The sequence below is a fragment of the Xyrauchen texanus genome, chromosome 18 (genome assembly GCF_025860055.1).
Source record: "Xyrauchen texanus isolate HMW12.3.18 chromosome 18, RBS_HiC_50CHRs, whole genome shotgun sequence".
NCBI lineage: Eukaryota > Metazoa > Chordata > Actinopteri > Cypriniformes > Catostomidae > Xyrauchen > Xyrauchen texanus.
This window is the reverse complement of record NC_068293.1, coordinates 27,381,979-27,397,433: the sequence shown is the minus strand read 5'-3', so window position 1 is coordinate 27,397,433 and position 15,455 is coordinate 27,381,979. Positions and strand designations below refer to the sequence as shown.

Sequence of the window (15,455 nt, the reverse complement as noted above, 5' to 3'; positions counted from 1 at the left end):
AGGCTCCAGTACCTTCACAACCTTACACAGGATTAGTGGTAATAAATGAATGTGTATTTTTTACCAACAACACACACACACACAAGTTTGGAATAATGTACAGATTTAGCTGTTTTGGAAGGAAATTGGTCATTTAATTCACCAAAGTGCCATTCAACTGATCAAAGTATAGTCACGACATTACTGATGTAAAAAACAGCACCATCTCTATTTGAAGAAAGTCATTTTTTATCAAATCTTGACAGGCCCCATATCCAGCAGCCATCACTCAGACATCTTATCCTTGAGTAATCATGCGAAATTGCTAATTTGGTACTAGAAAAATCACTTGACATTATATCAAACACTGTTGAAAGCTATTTGGTTCATTAAATTAAGCTTACCATTGTCTTTGTGTTTGTTTTTGAGCTGCCACATTATTCAATAGACTGGCATGTCTTAAGGTCAATATTTGGTCAAAAATGGCAAAAAGAAAGTGCTTTCTCTAGAAACTTGTCAGTCAATCATTGTTTTGAGGAATGAAGGCTATACAATGCTTAGGGAAAAAAATTTAAACAGGATTTCATACAATGGTGTACACTACAGTCTTTCAAAGACAAAAGGACAACTGGCTTTATCAAGGATAGAAAGATATGTGGAAGGCCAGATGTATAACTAAACAAGAGGATAAGTACATCAGTCTCTAGTTTGAAAAATAGACATGTCCTCAGCTGACAGCTTAATTTAATTCTACCTGCTCAACACCAGTTTCATGTACAACAGTAAAGAGAAGACTCGAGTGCAGGCCTTATAGTAAGAATTGCAATTTTGAATCAGAAAAACAAAAAGAAAAAGGTTAGAGTGGGCAAAGAAACACAGACATTGGACAACAGATAATTGGAAAATAGTGTTATGGATCTTAACCCCATTAAGCTTTTGTGGGATCAGCTAGACTCGAATGAGAATCTGGACGAACTGACAGCTAGAATGCCAAGGATCTGCAAAGCTGTCATTGCTGCATGTGGAAGATTTGTTTATGAGAACTCCTAAAAGAAGTTTAAGTTTAGATTATTTTTTAAAAATTGTAATGGTAATTTTTCACGTTATTAATGTCCTGACAATACATTGTGATCCGATGAATGCCACTTTGGTGAATAAAAGTACCAATTTCTTTCCATAAGAGCAAAATCTGTACATTATTCCAAATGGATTCCCTCTGGTCACCAGTGTATATATAGGCTGCAACTTTTAAGATCATCATAATTAACGCTGCTCGTTATTTTACATAGAGAACACCTCTCTCAAAACAGCACTTAGATAAGTCGTTAAAAAGTAGAACTTAAATGCTTTGTTATGGGAGCTGTCCGGTCCAACTTTGAAACCTTGGCCAATATGTCCAGATTATCTCATCAACATGACAATAATGCAGCAATACTGACAAGCATGGAAATTATGTGTAACCTCGTTGATACGCCAAAAGTTAATAATGATCACAGCATTTAATTTAATAAATGATGACGACTTTGGTAAGATGGTGTTTCAGATTAATGCTCAACTTTATGGCGATTAATGATAGAAATGTATGTGAACGAATGCAATGAGAATCATAATAAGGGTCTCTAATTTTGGCAAAAGTTTGTATCTTTTGCTAGAAACTGAATGCACACGGTACTGTCATTTTTCGAGTTAAAAAAATGCATCACACTTTTAATTATTTTCCTAAATTAAGTTTTTGAATCAGTGAATGTAAAACCTGGTGTAGTACTTTTTGTCAGTTAGTGCATATTCTCTTCTGGATTTTGGAAAATAATTATGTAACATTCTACAATAATCACATTTTATGACTAAATATTAAGCCTAATATTTGGATACATTAATTTGTTTAGGCTAATAAATTAATTATAATGAATGCTGGGCTAAATGGAAAATGTTAGCGCTAAAAAACTGTAAAATGGCAATTGTTGTTAAAGAAGAAGAAGAAAAAAAAGAAGAAGAAGAAAAAAAAAAACCACTTTTCTTATGCTTCAGTTCTTTAACAGTTTTCCCTCGGCACACCCAAAACCTTGTTTCTGGCTATGGCTTTCCAATGATCCAAATATAATTAAACAAGTTATTAAAACATTCCTTATTCCCTGATAAACTGTGAAAATGCGTAAAAGATACTTTCAAGTTGCACTTATGACTTTAGAGTGGTTCAAAGCCCTTGTTAATTTACTAAGTTTTTATTTTACTACTTTGATGGTTTTTAGGAAATACGCAGTAGTGATTAGTACTACTGTAGTGATACTAACATTCTACTTAGTGCCTCAGGAAACCCAAGCATGGACAAAATGAAATGAGACAAAAAAAATTATAAAAATAAATAAATAAATAAAGGTTTCCAATTCGGGACTGGTCACCATACTACATAATACGTAATGCCTACCTACACAGCAATCAGCTCTTCACGCATCTGAGAGTTATGTAATAACCTGGACAATGTATCAGCAATCTTTAAAAGTCAATACATTCCACCTACTGTTCTGTGCTTCACTACAATGTAAATGCATCCGCTAAGTGCAGTATAATAGATCGCGTTATGCACAGCTTCACCACACCTTTTGATAGCTGACAGCTAATTAAAACAGGCTGTGTGTCTAAGTAGGCCAAGAAATTTTGCACGAAGATGCGAGGGACATCGATAGGCTATTTCTAAAATAGACAACAAATATTTCTCTGGTACACGTAGGTTGCAGAACCCATGCCTACACAGAAGATAGACAGGGCCTTATGTCTATAGACCCTTCCCTGACTAGTACGGTTTGTGTCAAAGGCATTCCTTAGTCCAGTTGCTTAATGAGAGAGAGATAATATGTAGTTGCAGTAAAAGTTGTGAAGCAGTGGATAATTATTCTGTTGCAAGGCATCAAGGAACAGACGATGATGTGGGTTGACCAATCAGTACAAAAGGTGAGTTTCATGTGCAAATCAAGTATGTATCAATTTTCTACCCATGAACAATTAATTATCAAACATACATGGCTGTTATCTCTACCTGTAGCTTTGGTCTTCAGCAGTCAACACCTGATTGCATTGCACCACCTACTGGTTAAGAACAAATAGCACCAGGTTGAGATTAGCATCGGTACTCTGCTGAACTCTCCTGAAGTTCACGGATGCAGAAGTTTGAATTTCGAACCGGATTTGAACCACTGAATGAGGAAACAAATTTTGTTAAGGGAAATAGAACAGGATGAATTTTATCTGTCTAAAATCTAGATGGTATTTTCAAATGAACTGAATATTTTTAAATGAACTTTGGAAGTTGAATATTTATTGTTACATTGTTAATAATGTAATGTGTGGTGTTGTGAAATGTTTCTAAATGAAATATATTCAATGCTTAAAAATACAACCATGTTAAATTTCATCCTCCCAAAATGCAAAGCTGTAAATGCAACATATTTAAATGCAAACACTGTAAATTCAACGCATTTAAATGCAAGCACTGATAACACAATGCATTTATTTTTTCAATTAGAGCAATTCAACATGCTTTTATGCTTCAAATAATTTAGTCATGAATTTACCTCTAATTAAATTTAATTCAAATTAAATACCTCGTCATTTTTTTTGCATTCTGTAGAAGAAAGTTATACACATCTGGGAAGGCATGAGGGTGAGAAAATTACGAGAATTAGCTTTTTTTTGCTGAACAATTCCTTTAAGACACAATATCAAACTAAGCACATTTTCTGAATAAATGGGGAAAAAAAACTAAACATTTGACATGGACTCAAAACATAATAAAGTCAAATCATTTGACTTTGACAAGACAAATTTCTTTGATCTGTGACTGGTTTAAGCTCTATCACCAAGAATGATGCCTTACGCCCTGTCTACAACGGATGCACGTGTCACATCAAAAGCAATAGAACCCATTATAATCAATGATGCTGTCCACACTGGAAGTATTCTCTACAGCGCTTTGCATGACAGTGAACAGGTATCTCGTTCCATTTGCACTGCACATGATGACGTGACTACTGCCAACAGCACAAATAAATGGTTTAGAACGTTTGTGTCAATGCGTCCTTTGTAGACAGCCTCATGCAATTGCGTCACGTCAATGGATACGCTCTGTGTAGACAGGGTGTAAAAGTCTACATCCACAATAATCTGGAAACATTTGAGAATTGCAATTTCATTCCGAAGAGCTCTCCATCCACACTGACATTTTCAAACTTTAAGTTGCTCGTCCACACTGAAACGTCTGAAAACACTTAAATTCCCTTACTGCGCATGCAAAATGTTTTGTTTTTTTCAAAGCAGCGTGGTCTAAAAAGGCAATTGTCCTTATGTTTTGCCATGGAACAGCAATACATAGTAAACGTCCCATCGCCCTTAGAGGAATGCTTTTTTTTTTTTTTTATAAAAAGTAACATTTATCTTTAACAACACTATCAAAGTGGACAGCAGGCACAACAATGCCACTACAATATGAGCCACCATCTTTATTGTTTTGGCTCGAACGGATCACATGACTGCATTCCCATTCCACAATACAACGTGGATGCAGCATTATCAAATTAATCCACTTTGGATAGCTCATTTCAATTTTGTGCAAGATCAACTCAAGCCAAAAATTTACAATCTGAAAAATCTTACTTGTGTATTGGTAAGATGTCATCAGAGCCAAAGTCCACATGTCTCACAAGGAGCTTGACAGTAGGAGTGACTTCAGAAAAACACTGTAGCTTTGCACGATAATATCTACCATCACTGTACTCGGCCAGACAGGGACATTCTACACACACACACACACACACACGTTTTCAAATTTGCTTTGATTTACAGGTCATCCTTGAATATACCAAAATGAAAAATACAAGTACCAATAGGGAAGTCTGATAGTAGACTTAGATTTTCAACACTCATATTCACATGATCCAGAGCTTCCTCCAAACTCTCTCCCTCTTCCTGTTTCCCCCCAGACTTATCCAATACACACAGGAAGATCTGCAAGCATACACATTTTTGAAAGCAATGCAAGTACCAAGAGGTGATGATTACCAGACATTACTGACCTTCAAAACAGATTATTTTGGACATGTATAATCTTTTGTACATACAGCCTTTGCTATAATTTATTTTGCTAATTTTTCCATTTAGGTCATGTGTGCACATAATGCACAAGTAAAATGCTGGAAATCAGCTCCATATATTTGCAGACTTAAGGACATTTAACAAACAAAAAAAGATTCATACTGATGTTATTTGCAAAAAGCCGTAATATTAAATTGCTCAAGAACGTAAAAGGTTAGAACACTGACATACAAAGTCTGCTATCAGAAATTTGTGACTATTTTAACTTAAAAAAAAAATGTAAGGCACTGTTGCAGTCTTTCAAAATCTAGACCACATCATTTGGTACATGAGTTTTATTAAAATAATGAAAGTCTAATTAATGAAATTACAGAATGCATTACAGTAAACATTTCATGAGGTTTAAACACTGACCAATCATCTCGCATCATGATAACATGATAAACGTACCTCATTAGGGGTGCGGATGTGCTTGACTCTGACAGGGAAATGTTTCCAATTTATGGGAAGTTTAAGTTCTTTATAGACCCCTAACACAGGCTGTGGCTCCTCCAGCCCCTGAAAAAAAAATATTTGCATATTGTAACAATACGTAGCAAGATATTGTTTAATTTCTAAGAGATTAAAGTTTTACCTCTGTGTTTACATCCCAGTCATCCAAATCCGGGACAGGAGGCTTAACCACATAATCCTGTACATAAACACAGAAAAAATGTCTAGAGGACTACACCGCTCTCAAGCAAACCTAACCCACTCTCCCAATCTCCACTGATCAGACCTCCTTGCTGCTGATGGCAGAGTCAAAATTGGCATATTGGTGGTGCACCATTATCTTGCTGAGTGCCATGCCATCCACGGTTATCTCTACGTTAACACAGCCACTGGGATCCTCTAGGTGTTCCTGCAAAACATAAGGTTGAACGAGAGAGTGCTGACTGCATATAAACACATGATTTTTCCCTTTAAACTGTAGTGATTTGTAGCTTCCTACTGATGTAAGAAGTGGTATGGATGTAAAGATGTAAACAGGGACATATAAATTCAACTTTACCATTATGTGGACAGTGACAGGACGTCCAAGTAGCAACTCCTTCATGAGCAGCACAGCATCCAACTGCCATCCATTTCCAAGCTGTAACAGTTCATGGCGTCATCAAACCATCATTTAACTATTTTAAAATCACATTAATTCAATTAAATATATTAAGATGAATTACATATGATTTCAGAGCGCACGCACACACATACAGTGGGTACGGAAAGTATTCAGACCCCCTTAAATTTTTCACTCTTTGTTATATTGCAGCCATTTGCTAAAATCATTTAAGTTCATTTTTTTTCCTCATTATTGTACACACAGCACCCCATATTGACAGAAAAACACAGAATTGTTGACATTTTTGCACATTTATTAAAAAAGAAAAACTGAAATATCACATGGTCCTAAGTATTCAGACCCTTTGCTGTGACACTCATATATTTAACTCCGGTGCTGTCCATTTCTTCTGATCATCCTTGAGATGGTTCTACACTTTCAATTGAGTCCAGCTGTGTTTGATTATACTGATTGGACTTGATTAGGAAAGCCACACACCTGTCTATATAAGACCTTACAGCTCACAGTGCATGTCAGAGCAAATGAGAATCATGAGGTCAAAGGAACTGCCTGAAGAGCTCAGAGACAGAATTGTGGCAAGGCACAGATCTGGCCAAGGTTACAAAAAAATGTCTGCTGCCCTTAAGGTTCATAAGAGCACAGTGGCCTCCATAATCCTTAAATGGAAGACGTTTGGTATGACCAGAACCCTTCCTAGAGCTGGCCGTCCGGCCAAACTGAGCTATCGGGGGAGAAGAGCCTTGGTGAGAGAGGTAAAGAAGAACCCAAAGATCACTGTGGCTGAGCTCCAGAGATGCAGTCGGGAGATGGGAGAAAGTTTGTAGTAAGTCAACCATCACTGCACCAACCACCAGTCAGGGCTTTATGGCAGAGTGGCCCGACGGAAGCCTCTCCTCAGTGCAAGACACATGAAAGCCCGCATGGAGTTTGCTAAAAAACACCTGAAGGACTCCAAGATGGTGATAAATAAGATTCTCTGGTCTGATGAGACCAAGATAGAACTTTTTGGCCTTAATTCTAAGCGGTATGTGTGGAGAAAACCAGGCACTGCTCATCACCTGTCCAATACAGTCTCAACAGTGAAGCATGGTGGTGGCAGCATCATGCTGTGGGGGTGTTTTTCAGCTGCAGGGACAGGACGACTGGTTGCAATCGAGGGAAAGCTGAATGCGCCAAGTACAGGGATATCCTGGACGAAAACCTTCTCCAGAGTGCTCTGGACCTCAGACTGGGCCGAAGGTTCACCTTCCAACAAGACAATGACCCTAAGCACACTGCTAAAATAACGAAGGAGTGGCTTCACAACAACTCTGTGACTGTTCTTGAATGGCCCAGCCAGAGCCCTGACTTAAACCCAATTGAGCATCTCTGGAGAGACCTGAAAATGGCTGTCCACCAACGTTTACCATCCAACCTGACAGAACTGGAGAGGATCTGCAAGGAGGAATGGCAGAGGATACCCAAATCCAGATGTGAAAACTTGTTGCATCTTTCCCAAAAAGACTCATGGCTGTATTAGATCAAAAGGGTGCTTCTACTAAATACTGAACAAAGGGTCTGAATACTTAGGACCATGTGATATTTCAGTTTTTCTTTTTTAATAAATGTGCAAAAAGGTCAACAATTCTGTGTTTTTCTGTCAATATGGGGTGCTGTGTGTACAATAATGAGGAAAAAAATGAACTTAAATGATTTTTGCAAATGGCTGCAATATAACAAAGAGTGAAAAATTTAAGGGGGTCTGAATACTTTCCGTACCCACTGTATATAAATAAAAGGGCTGCAGCAGTATACCAGTTTCACGGTATGAAAATGTATGGTTTTCATACCATGTATATTTGCTTATCTACGGTAACCGACGGAGAATCTCACCAGAGCATGCGTATCTCCTTTCCCCCTCGAATGCCTGTCCGACTAATCAACTTGAGCCACACTCACACACACATGCAGCGGAGCAAATGTCAGAGTGAAGTGAGGTGAGGGGGTCTGACATAAGTGAGTGTGTGTGTGAGTGAGTTAAAGCAGTGTTTCTCAACTGGTGGGTTTTCCCACTTTGGGTCAAAAGTCTATTTGGACTGAGTAGCAGACAGCAGGGAAAGAACAATGCCCTCACAATGCTCTCCCACTAGGGCTGGGACATCGCGTCGACATCATTGATGACGTCGACGCAAAAAATACGTCGATTCGTCGGACCCAAAACAAAGATGGCGGCGCCGGCGAGTAGTAGCAACACGAGTGGCTCCTCAGACTATCAGAAGTGCAAGGCGGCATGCACTCGTTCCTCTAAAGTATGGGAATTCTTTAATTTAAGGAAACAATTCCGTGATATGTCGTCTTTGCAAAATGGAGATGGCCATTCTAGCACCACGGCAATGCACCAGCATCTGAAGAGGCACCACCCGGGAGCAGCTACAGATGACAGAGCACCGTAAGTTTTTTTTCAACTCCCCACTTTGCACTCGATGTTGGAGTAGGCTATAATACATTGTCGACACCTAAAGTTTTCGCTTATAGCTATTAATAATGCGCTTATAGCTATGAATGTCGTGAAAAATACAGAGAGGACACTGACAACGCGCTGACAGACAGGACCAAGCAGGTAACATTTAATAAAGTCTCAACTTTCAAATTTGGTCATTCAAAGAAAATTAAACCATAAATAGGCCTACTATTTTGTGGCTCTTTAATGTGTCGTGACAGATTGCCTCAGTTAAAGCTGCTTGTGAACCAATCATCTTTTCCTTGGTTAATTTATAGCATCAAATAGGCTAAACATGAATGTAGCCTACATCAGAAGGACTGTTGTTTTAACCGCGGAAAGATGTCAGTACAGTAGCCTACAATCCATTATTCAAATTCAAATCCACCGACGTTAATCTTCTCTCTCCTAACTATTTTGTCGGACAAAAATGGCGTATAATGATTGATTGATCAGATCGCCAGTCAATCAAACTCCCGGCAAATTTTTTTTTTTTTAAACAAAAACCCCCACCCCCGATGAAACCAGTATTACCGGTGTTGTCACAAGTCGATTAATCGAATAGAAATCGAATCGGACTGAAAAAATTAATCGTTAGATTAATCGATGCATCGAAAAAATAAATCACTAGATTAATTGTTTAAAAAATAGAAGTTTATCCCAGCCCTATCTCCCACTGAAGATATTTCGGCCTCTCAAACAGTAGGCAGCCCTGACATGTCAAACAGCACTGAGGAAAAAAAGATCAGCACTGTGCTATGCACAATTTTCTTTTTTTTCATTATACATCATCACCTTTACAAAATTGTTTCACAATTTTACATGAGCAAAAGTAACTTTTATATTTTGACAATGTTATAGTTTCATATGAAATACTCTAAAAGGTAGAATTTATTAGACCTCATTTTATATCAACAGTATCAGCTGTAGCTAAAGTTTTAAGATGTGTTTTAGCTAGTATATCATAAATATTATAATTTGTTATTATTATTACTACTATCATTTAAGACTAGCTACACTGACCTAACAATGGTAATGAGGAGCCTTTCCTCTTGTGTAGTGTGCATGTTCTGTTTGAAATTAGGAAACAAATGGGATAATAATGGGCTCATATAAGTAAATATGTTCTTAAATTTTTAAAATGGGGTGAGAAAACTTCCTCTAGCTTTTGTTGTTCGTCAACAACAAAAATAATGTCACTTAATGCATGTCCTTGTACTTGAAAACCATGAACAAAACTATGCAACAAAAGGAAATGTGACCCGGGATACATTAAATACAGGTTAGGTTTTTACTATGGTGGGTCGCCACTAGGGATGAAATGGTTACCGGTTTTTAATTATCATTAAAACCGCGCACCATTATCGTGATTTGTAAAACTCACAGTAAATGCTGTTCACACAAACCCAGCATGAGTCTGACGCATGGGCGCAGCATGCAACATTGTTATTGTTGCTTTTTTAGCGTGAAAACATGGCGGAAGGCAATGACAGCGCTTGGGAGAATTTCCAACCTTCCAAGAAGACCAAATAAGAAAGCGTGGTCATATTTTTGATTTTATAAGAATGCTGAGGGAAAATTAGAAGACGATGGTAACTCTGCATGCAGAGCTTGCCAGAGGAAATTTGCTGTGAAATGGGACAACCCATCGAATCTGGCGAGTCATCTTCGTGATAACCATCCATCACTTTATAGTGCATGCAAGGTGTTAACTTTTAGCTCAGTGCATGAGTTGGGGAAAAAATATGAGGTAAAGTAAATAGACACAACGGGCTACTGAAAATTAGGGTGGGGTGAGGGGTACTTAATTGTAATGAATATCTAACAATGCAAAAATATATTACGTTTAAAGAGCAGGCATCATTTCCTTTATGGAAAATTTAGTTTTTTTTCTTAGATTCCAGGGTATAATATGTCCCTGACATTTCTTGACAGTTTTTGTGAATCGCACAGAAATGGATATAAAAGCAAGTATTGGAAATCTCACTGCTAACAGATTTATGGATGGTATAAATATGATGAAAATGGTTATGGTCATCACAGAAGACCATCATGTATGGACAAAAATGGAGATAGAATTTGATAAGATGAAAACTCAGTTTACATAGCAAGGATTCAAATTCAAATTTAGCACACAAACACACCGGTATGACCCCATTTAGCTGACAGGGTACACAGAGCTGCGGTACATCCTCACAGAGGACTGCTGGGTACACGTGGCAAACTGGAATGCTCTCCACAAGTCCCTGATCCACATATCGGACCTGTAACAAACATTCACTTCACAAACTGCTAACAAACAATATAGGCCAAATATTTTTTGCCAATTAATCAAAGCATAAGAATTATAGGAAAAATTCTGTATACTTCATAGAAATAGTGCAATACAATGAAAGCACACTGACCTTTACATGTCCTCCAATGACCTCCAGCACCTGACCTCTGTACCAAAACATGTCGGTTCCCATGACAGCACAGCCCAAAACTCCTTTCCAGTTGTAGTTCTTCTGTCTTGGAATGGTTTTAATGTGCTGCTGCAGCCGCACTCTTAAGCGATCAAACTCACACACTACACTCACACGGAAAAAGTACATGGGATGACTTCAGGAATACTTGGAATTTTTAAGGGGACATTTAATGAAAAACATGACTTTCCTAGTTTTATCATTTAGACATTCTACCTTTAAGAACTCAACTTGATCCCCTCTCCACAGAGACCATTTATTGAGCTAAGCAGCAAAACCTCTCATTCAGATATCTTCATATTTAGGATGTCATAACCATGAGAACAACAAAATATGACTGCCCATGACGCACGCCTATTCCAAATTCTGAAACTTTGTAGGGGCAGTTACTCACTGCACACGTGACAAGGTTAGATAAGCACAAGAAAGGTAATTGACATACAGAAGTCTTCAAAGGTAAAAAAACAAACAAAACAAAAAACAGCCTGTTTAATTGAAAGGGTGAAAGTGGTAGAGTAAAAAGGTAATGAGAAATTAAGATTATGTAAAAAAAATAAAATAAAATAAAAAAGTGGAAAAGAACGTCACACACCTGCTTGATGTGTCATTGCATAAATGACTCCTTGTTCAGAGATGGCAGAGATGCTCATAACCGTGTGTCCACAGGGAGGCAGCTCTGGAGGGGGGTAGGCATGTGTCTGTACTCTCTCTGGAGGAGGGTTGATGCGAGGAGCAGGTGTGGGCAGAGTCTGAGCTGGGTTGTTAGTTCTCTGTGTTTCAGGGTTCTGCTCACTCAGCAAACACTCCTCTGACAAAGCTTTCTGCGATGTGGAAGCAGCCCTAGAACACAACTTGCTATTAAACAGTGTTAAGAAGTAGGGCTGCAATAACTGATCGATAAAATTGATAATGAAAATCATCAACAACAAATTTCATTATCGATCAGTTGGATATATGCAGCCAGCACGGAAAAGCTCCATCAGTGATGTCACTTCACAGCCCAGTAAAAATGTGTTGCATGATGAAACTCCTTAGAAAAATGACAGACAAACTGAAGCAGAAAAAAACATGACCCAAGATGTCCAGCACACAAGAGCACTTTATAAACACTTCAAAGAAGATCATAGTAAGCATAGTTTAATGTGGAGTGGTTGCTGCATCAGGTGCGGTTGAGTTCTCTCTCCAGCACATAACTTACATTTGATTGCTATTTTCTACGTTTTATAATGCATTCATATTATTAATTCAATATCAGGCGTGTATTTTGAAACACTGTTTTTACCGCATACAAGCATCCGTTAAACTTCACTGAGAAAACGAGTGTGCTCATCTGCATCAAACTGCTCGAGGGAGCGCCATAATTTTGATTAAACTTATGCAACATCATACCAAGCTTTCAGTTTCAATGTAATTAACTGTGCAGCTTTCATTAATGTCATGCTGATGTCTCAGGTCAAAGTGTGACAGTTTAAGTGTTTTAGATAGTTTCTCATCATGTAAAGCAATGAGCAACAGGATGAGACTTTTCAGCACAAGAGACAATAATCTAGTTAATAATAATAATAATAAAAACATAACTATTCAGGCTTTGTTCAAAGTTTTGAGAGTATAGAATCATTAAGTACAGTAAACAAAACAAAACCACATCCTTATGCCCTTTATAATTTAATAAAAATATGCTTCTTAAAAAAAAAAAAAAAATTGTAATAATAAGAAATTTGGTTATTTATCCAATGAATCGAAGAAATAATCGAAGATTAATCGATTATCAAAATAATCATTAGTTGCAGCCTTATTAAGTAGTAACCAAGACCTAGTTTTAGTTGTTATTAGGGTAAACTTACAATCTGATCAAGTTAAATGCATTCACCCTGATTGTTCATTCAAAAACCCTTATTGTTTTTGTACCAGAAAAATGTGACCGATTAAAATTATGAATTATGTCATTTGATAGATATAAAAAGATATTGCTCTCCTAAGTAGCTTCTATGTAATTAACCATTTCTTAGTAAGAAGCTTGTAGTGCAGCTTAAGAGTAGCTTTACTGTAAGTTTACTATAAATTATGGGTAGCTAGAAGACTGGCATACTACAAAGCAAAGTAGCTTTCAAACTAGTTTTAACAGTGCTATTAGGAAGACAGTGTATGCACAGAGCTGCTGTTAACACAGCAATGGCATATGATTTCCTTACTTTCGCTCTTTGAGTGCAAGTCCTTCACTGATGAGGAAATCTGCAATACTGACGTTTTGACCAGCCCGGTTCGAACAGAACAGAGACACCAGCACAGGTCTGGTAGAACTATCCTGAGGGGAAGAAATGCATACACAGAGAGTAGATTTGTTTGTACTACAGTTAAGCAACGTTGTCACCTTTTCTACAAGTGTTGTATTTCTTTGTAATTCTTTGACATTGTTTCCAACCTTTATGGTCATTATGGCCATTGCACCGGTCAGGTAGTGAGAGATAAAGTCGCACGCTGTGGCCGTCCATGTGGAGAGACCACCAGCTGGCCTAAAATAGTTAGAGTGTAAGGTAATCATGTAGAGGGGAAAGAAAATCATTATAAAAGAAAATGACAAAATTCACAGAGAAAATATAAAAAATATATAATGTTAAAGCAATGTTCTAGCAGTTAGCACAGTTCTGTTCATTTTTTTTTTACCTTATACCACTGAGGTTACATTCCAGCAAGAATGACCCAATCAGATCAGGATGAAGAGGTCTAAGACTGTTCACGTGAAGCTTCACCTTATTCCCGAAGTCAAAACGAAAAACCTACAAACACACACACACACACACACACACACACACACACACACAAAATTGAAATTACATGACGTTTAACTCTTTCAAGACATTCATCTATGAATGTGTGTGCAATACACTTTACCTCTGCAAGCCCACTGCTAAAGGACAAACTGCACACTTTTCCTCTTTCCCAAACTCCAGTGTTGTTGGCAGCACAGACCATCTCTGCTTCCCACTCCATCTCCGGTGGCTCCGACTTAGAGTAGAGACACTTCAACATGTCGTGGATTCTGGAAACATTGCAAGCAAAGTGCATGTGTTACAAACTGTAATGCACCTGATGATTATGAATAGGCACCACACACATATTGTGGAAAAACATGACTTTTAGTCTCCTGTGTTCAATGTAGACATACTAAAATTTTCACAAAACAAAAGACTCTCCTCAGTCTACCCAGATACATTGAAGCAAAGCTTTCAAAAAATATCTGAAGACAGAGGAAGGCAGACACCTCTTTAGCTGGCCATCAAACTGTAGCAGCTGCACACAGATGTTTCCAGGGGAGGTGACGTGTGTCACACGAACTCTGAGGTCTTTGAGACAGGTGGGCAGACTCAGGTTGGCTTGCAGTTCTTCAGAAGCAGGAGTCTGTTCAGGTAGAACTTTCTCTTCGAATGGAGGATCCCATACAGTTGCCACCAGGGGCTTCGGGACATTAACCTGGGTCCTAAAAAAGCATGAGAAATGAATATGTAATAAAATAGATGTTATGGAAGGAGGAGAGGAAGAAATGCCATTCAATAGTCTTTCAAAACTTAAGGTTTACTGTAAATATTTACCGTTTACAGTTTACAGCAAGACCCTTCTTGACTAGAATGTCTCCAATACTAGCTCCGGTGCAGTCATCGCTGAACTCCAACAGACATATAGGCACTGGACTAGAGGTGGGCACAAGCTCTGAATAGGGGTGAGGAAAAATATATGAAGTACATAAATATTCAATAACATCAAAACTTTGGTCAATAATGTCCCGATAAACATTTATATTAGGGGAGAAACAAAAAATGACTGTATAAAAGTAAATGAAAGATCAGTGTAAAGATAGGCCTATTACTCAGTTGAAGAATTTACTTTTTCAATAGTCATGTACATTTTAATCAAACAAATGTATCAAAAGTAAATAATAATAATAAAAAGATAAATATATATTTTATCTGCTAAGCAACATTTTTCATTTAAACCAAAAATATGGCTTCTCATGAAAAAAAAAAAAAAAAAAAAAAACTTTATTGTTCCCAACAATGACAATGTGTATAGATTATTTAAAATTCTATTCCCAAATATAAATTTCAAAAATCAAAATTATGGATTTGACATCCCTTTCGGTATACATCTGGTACAGTCCGTGCACATTTATGTGTTTAACTGTAAACTCTTACTTTGTGCCAACACAGTGACAAACTTCTGCTCCGTGAGTTCCTTAAAGACTTCACAGGCTTCATTACTCCACATCTCCTTCAAACCATCCACATCAGACAGAGTGCACCACACCGCCTGAGAAGCAAATGGACAGACAAGT

At 37.6% G+C, this 15,455-nt stretch overlaps 1 protein-coding gene across 1 annotated transcript in view; it reads right to left on the bottom strand.

The window, feature by feature from the left end:
• The window catches only part of rnf17 (ring finger protein 17), a 78,142-nt gene that overhangs the window by 13,247 nt on the left and 49,440 nt on the right, over nucleotides 1–15,455 (bottom strand). Inside the window, exons 19-34 of the mRNA XM_052148354.1 lie at nucleotides 15,316–15,430; nucleotides 14,716–14,833; nucleotides 14,388–14,603; nucleotides 14,018–14,165; nucleotides 13,790–13,902; nucleotides 13,548–13,638; nucleotides 13,318–13,430; nucleotides 11,718–11,965; nucleotides 11,066–11,229; nucleotides 10,805–10,924; nucleotides 6,116–6,196; nucleotides 5,843–5,965; nucleotides 5,699–5,755; nucleotides 5,515–5,622; nucleotides 4,854–4,977; nucleotides 4,627–4,765 (exon numbers count right to left, since the gene is read on the bottom strand). Coding sequence (XP_052004314.1) covers nucleotides 4,627–4,765; nucleotides 4,854–4,977; nucleotides 5,515–5,622; nucleotides 5,699–5,755; nucleotides 5,843–5,965; nucleotides 6,116–6,196; nucleotides 10,805–10,924; nucleotides 11,066–11,229; nucleotides 11,718–11,965; nucleotides 13,318–13,430; nucleotides 13,548–13,638; nucleotides 13,790–13,902; nucleotides 14,018–14,165; nucleotides 14,388–14,603; nucleotides 14,716–14,833; nucleotides 15,316–15,430 — 2,078 coding nt within the window. The remainder of the gene's footprint in view (nucleotides 1–4,626; nucleotides 4,766–4,853; nucleotides 4,978–5,514; nucleotides 5,623–5,698; nucleotides 5,756–5,842; nucleotides 5,966–6,115; nucleotides 6,197–10,804; nucleotides 10,925–11,065; nucleotides 11,230–11,717; nucleotides 11,966–13,317; nucleotides 13,431–13,547; nucleotides 13,639–13,789; nucleotides 13,903–14,017; nucleotides 14,166–14,387; nucleotides 14,604–14,715; nucleotides 14,834–15,315; nucleotides 15,431–15,455) is intronic.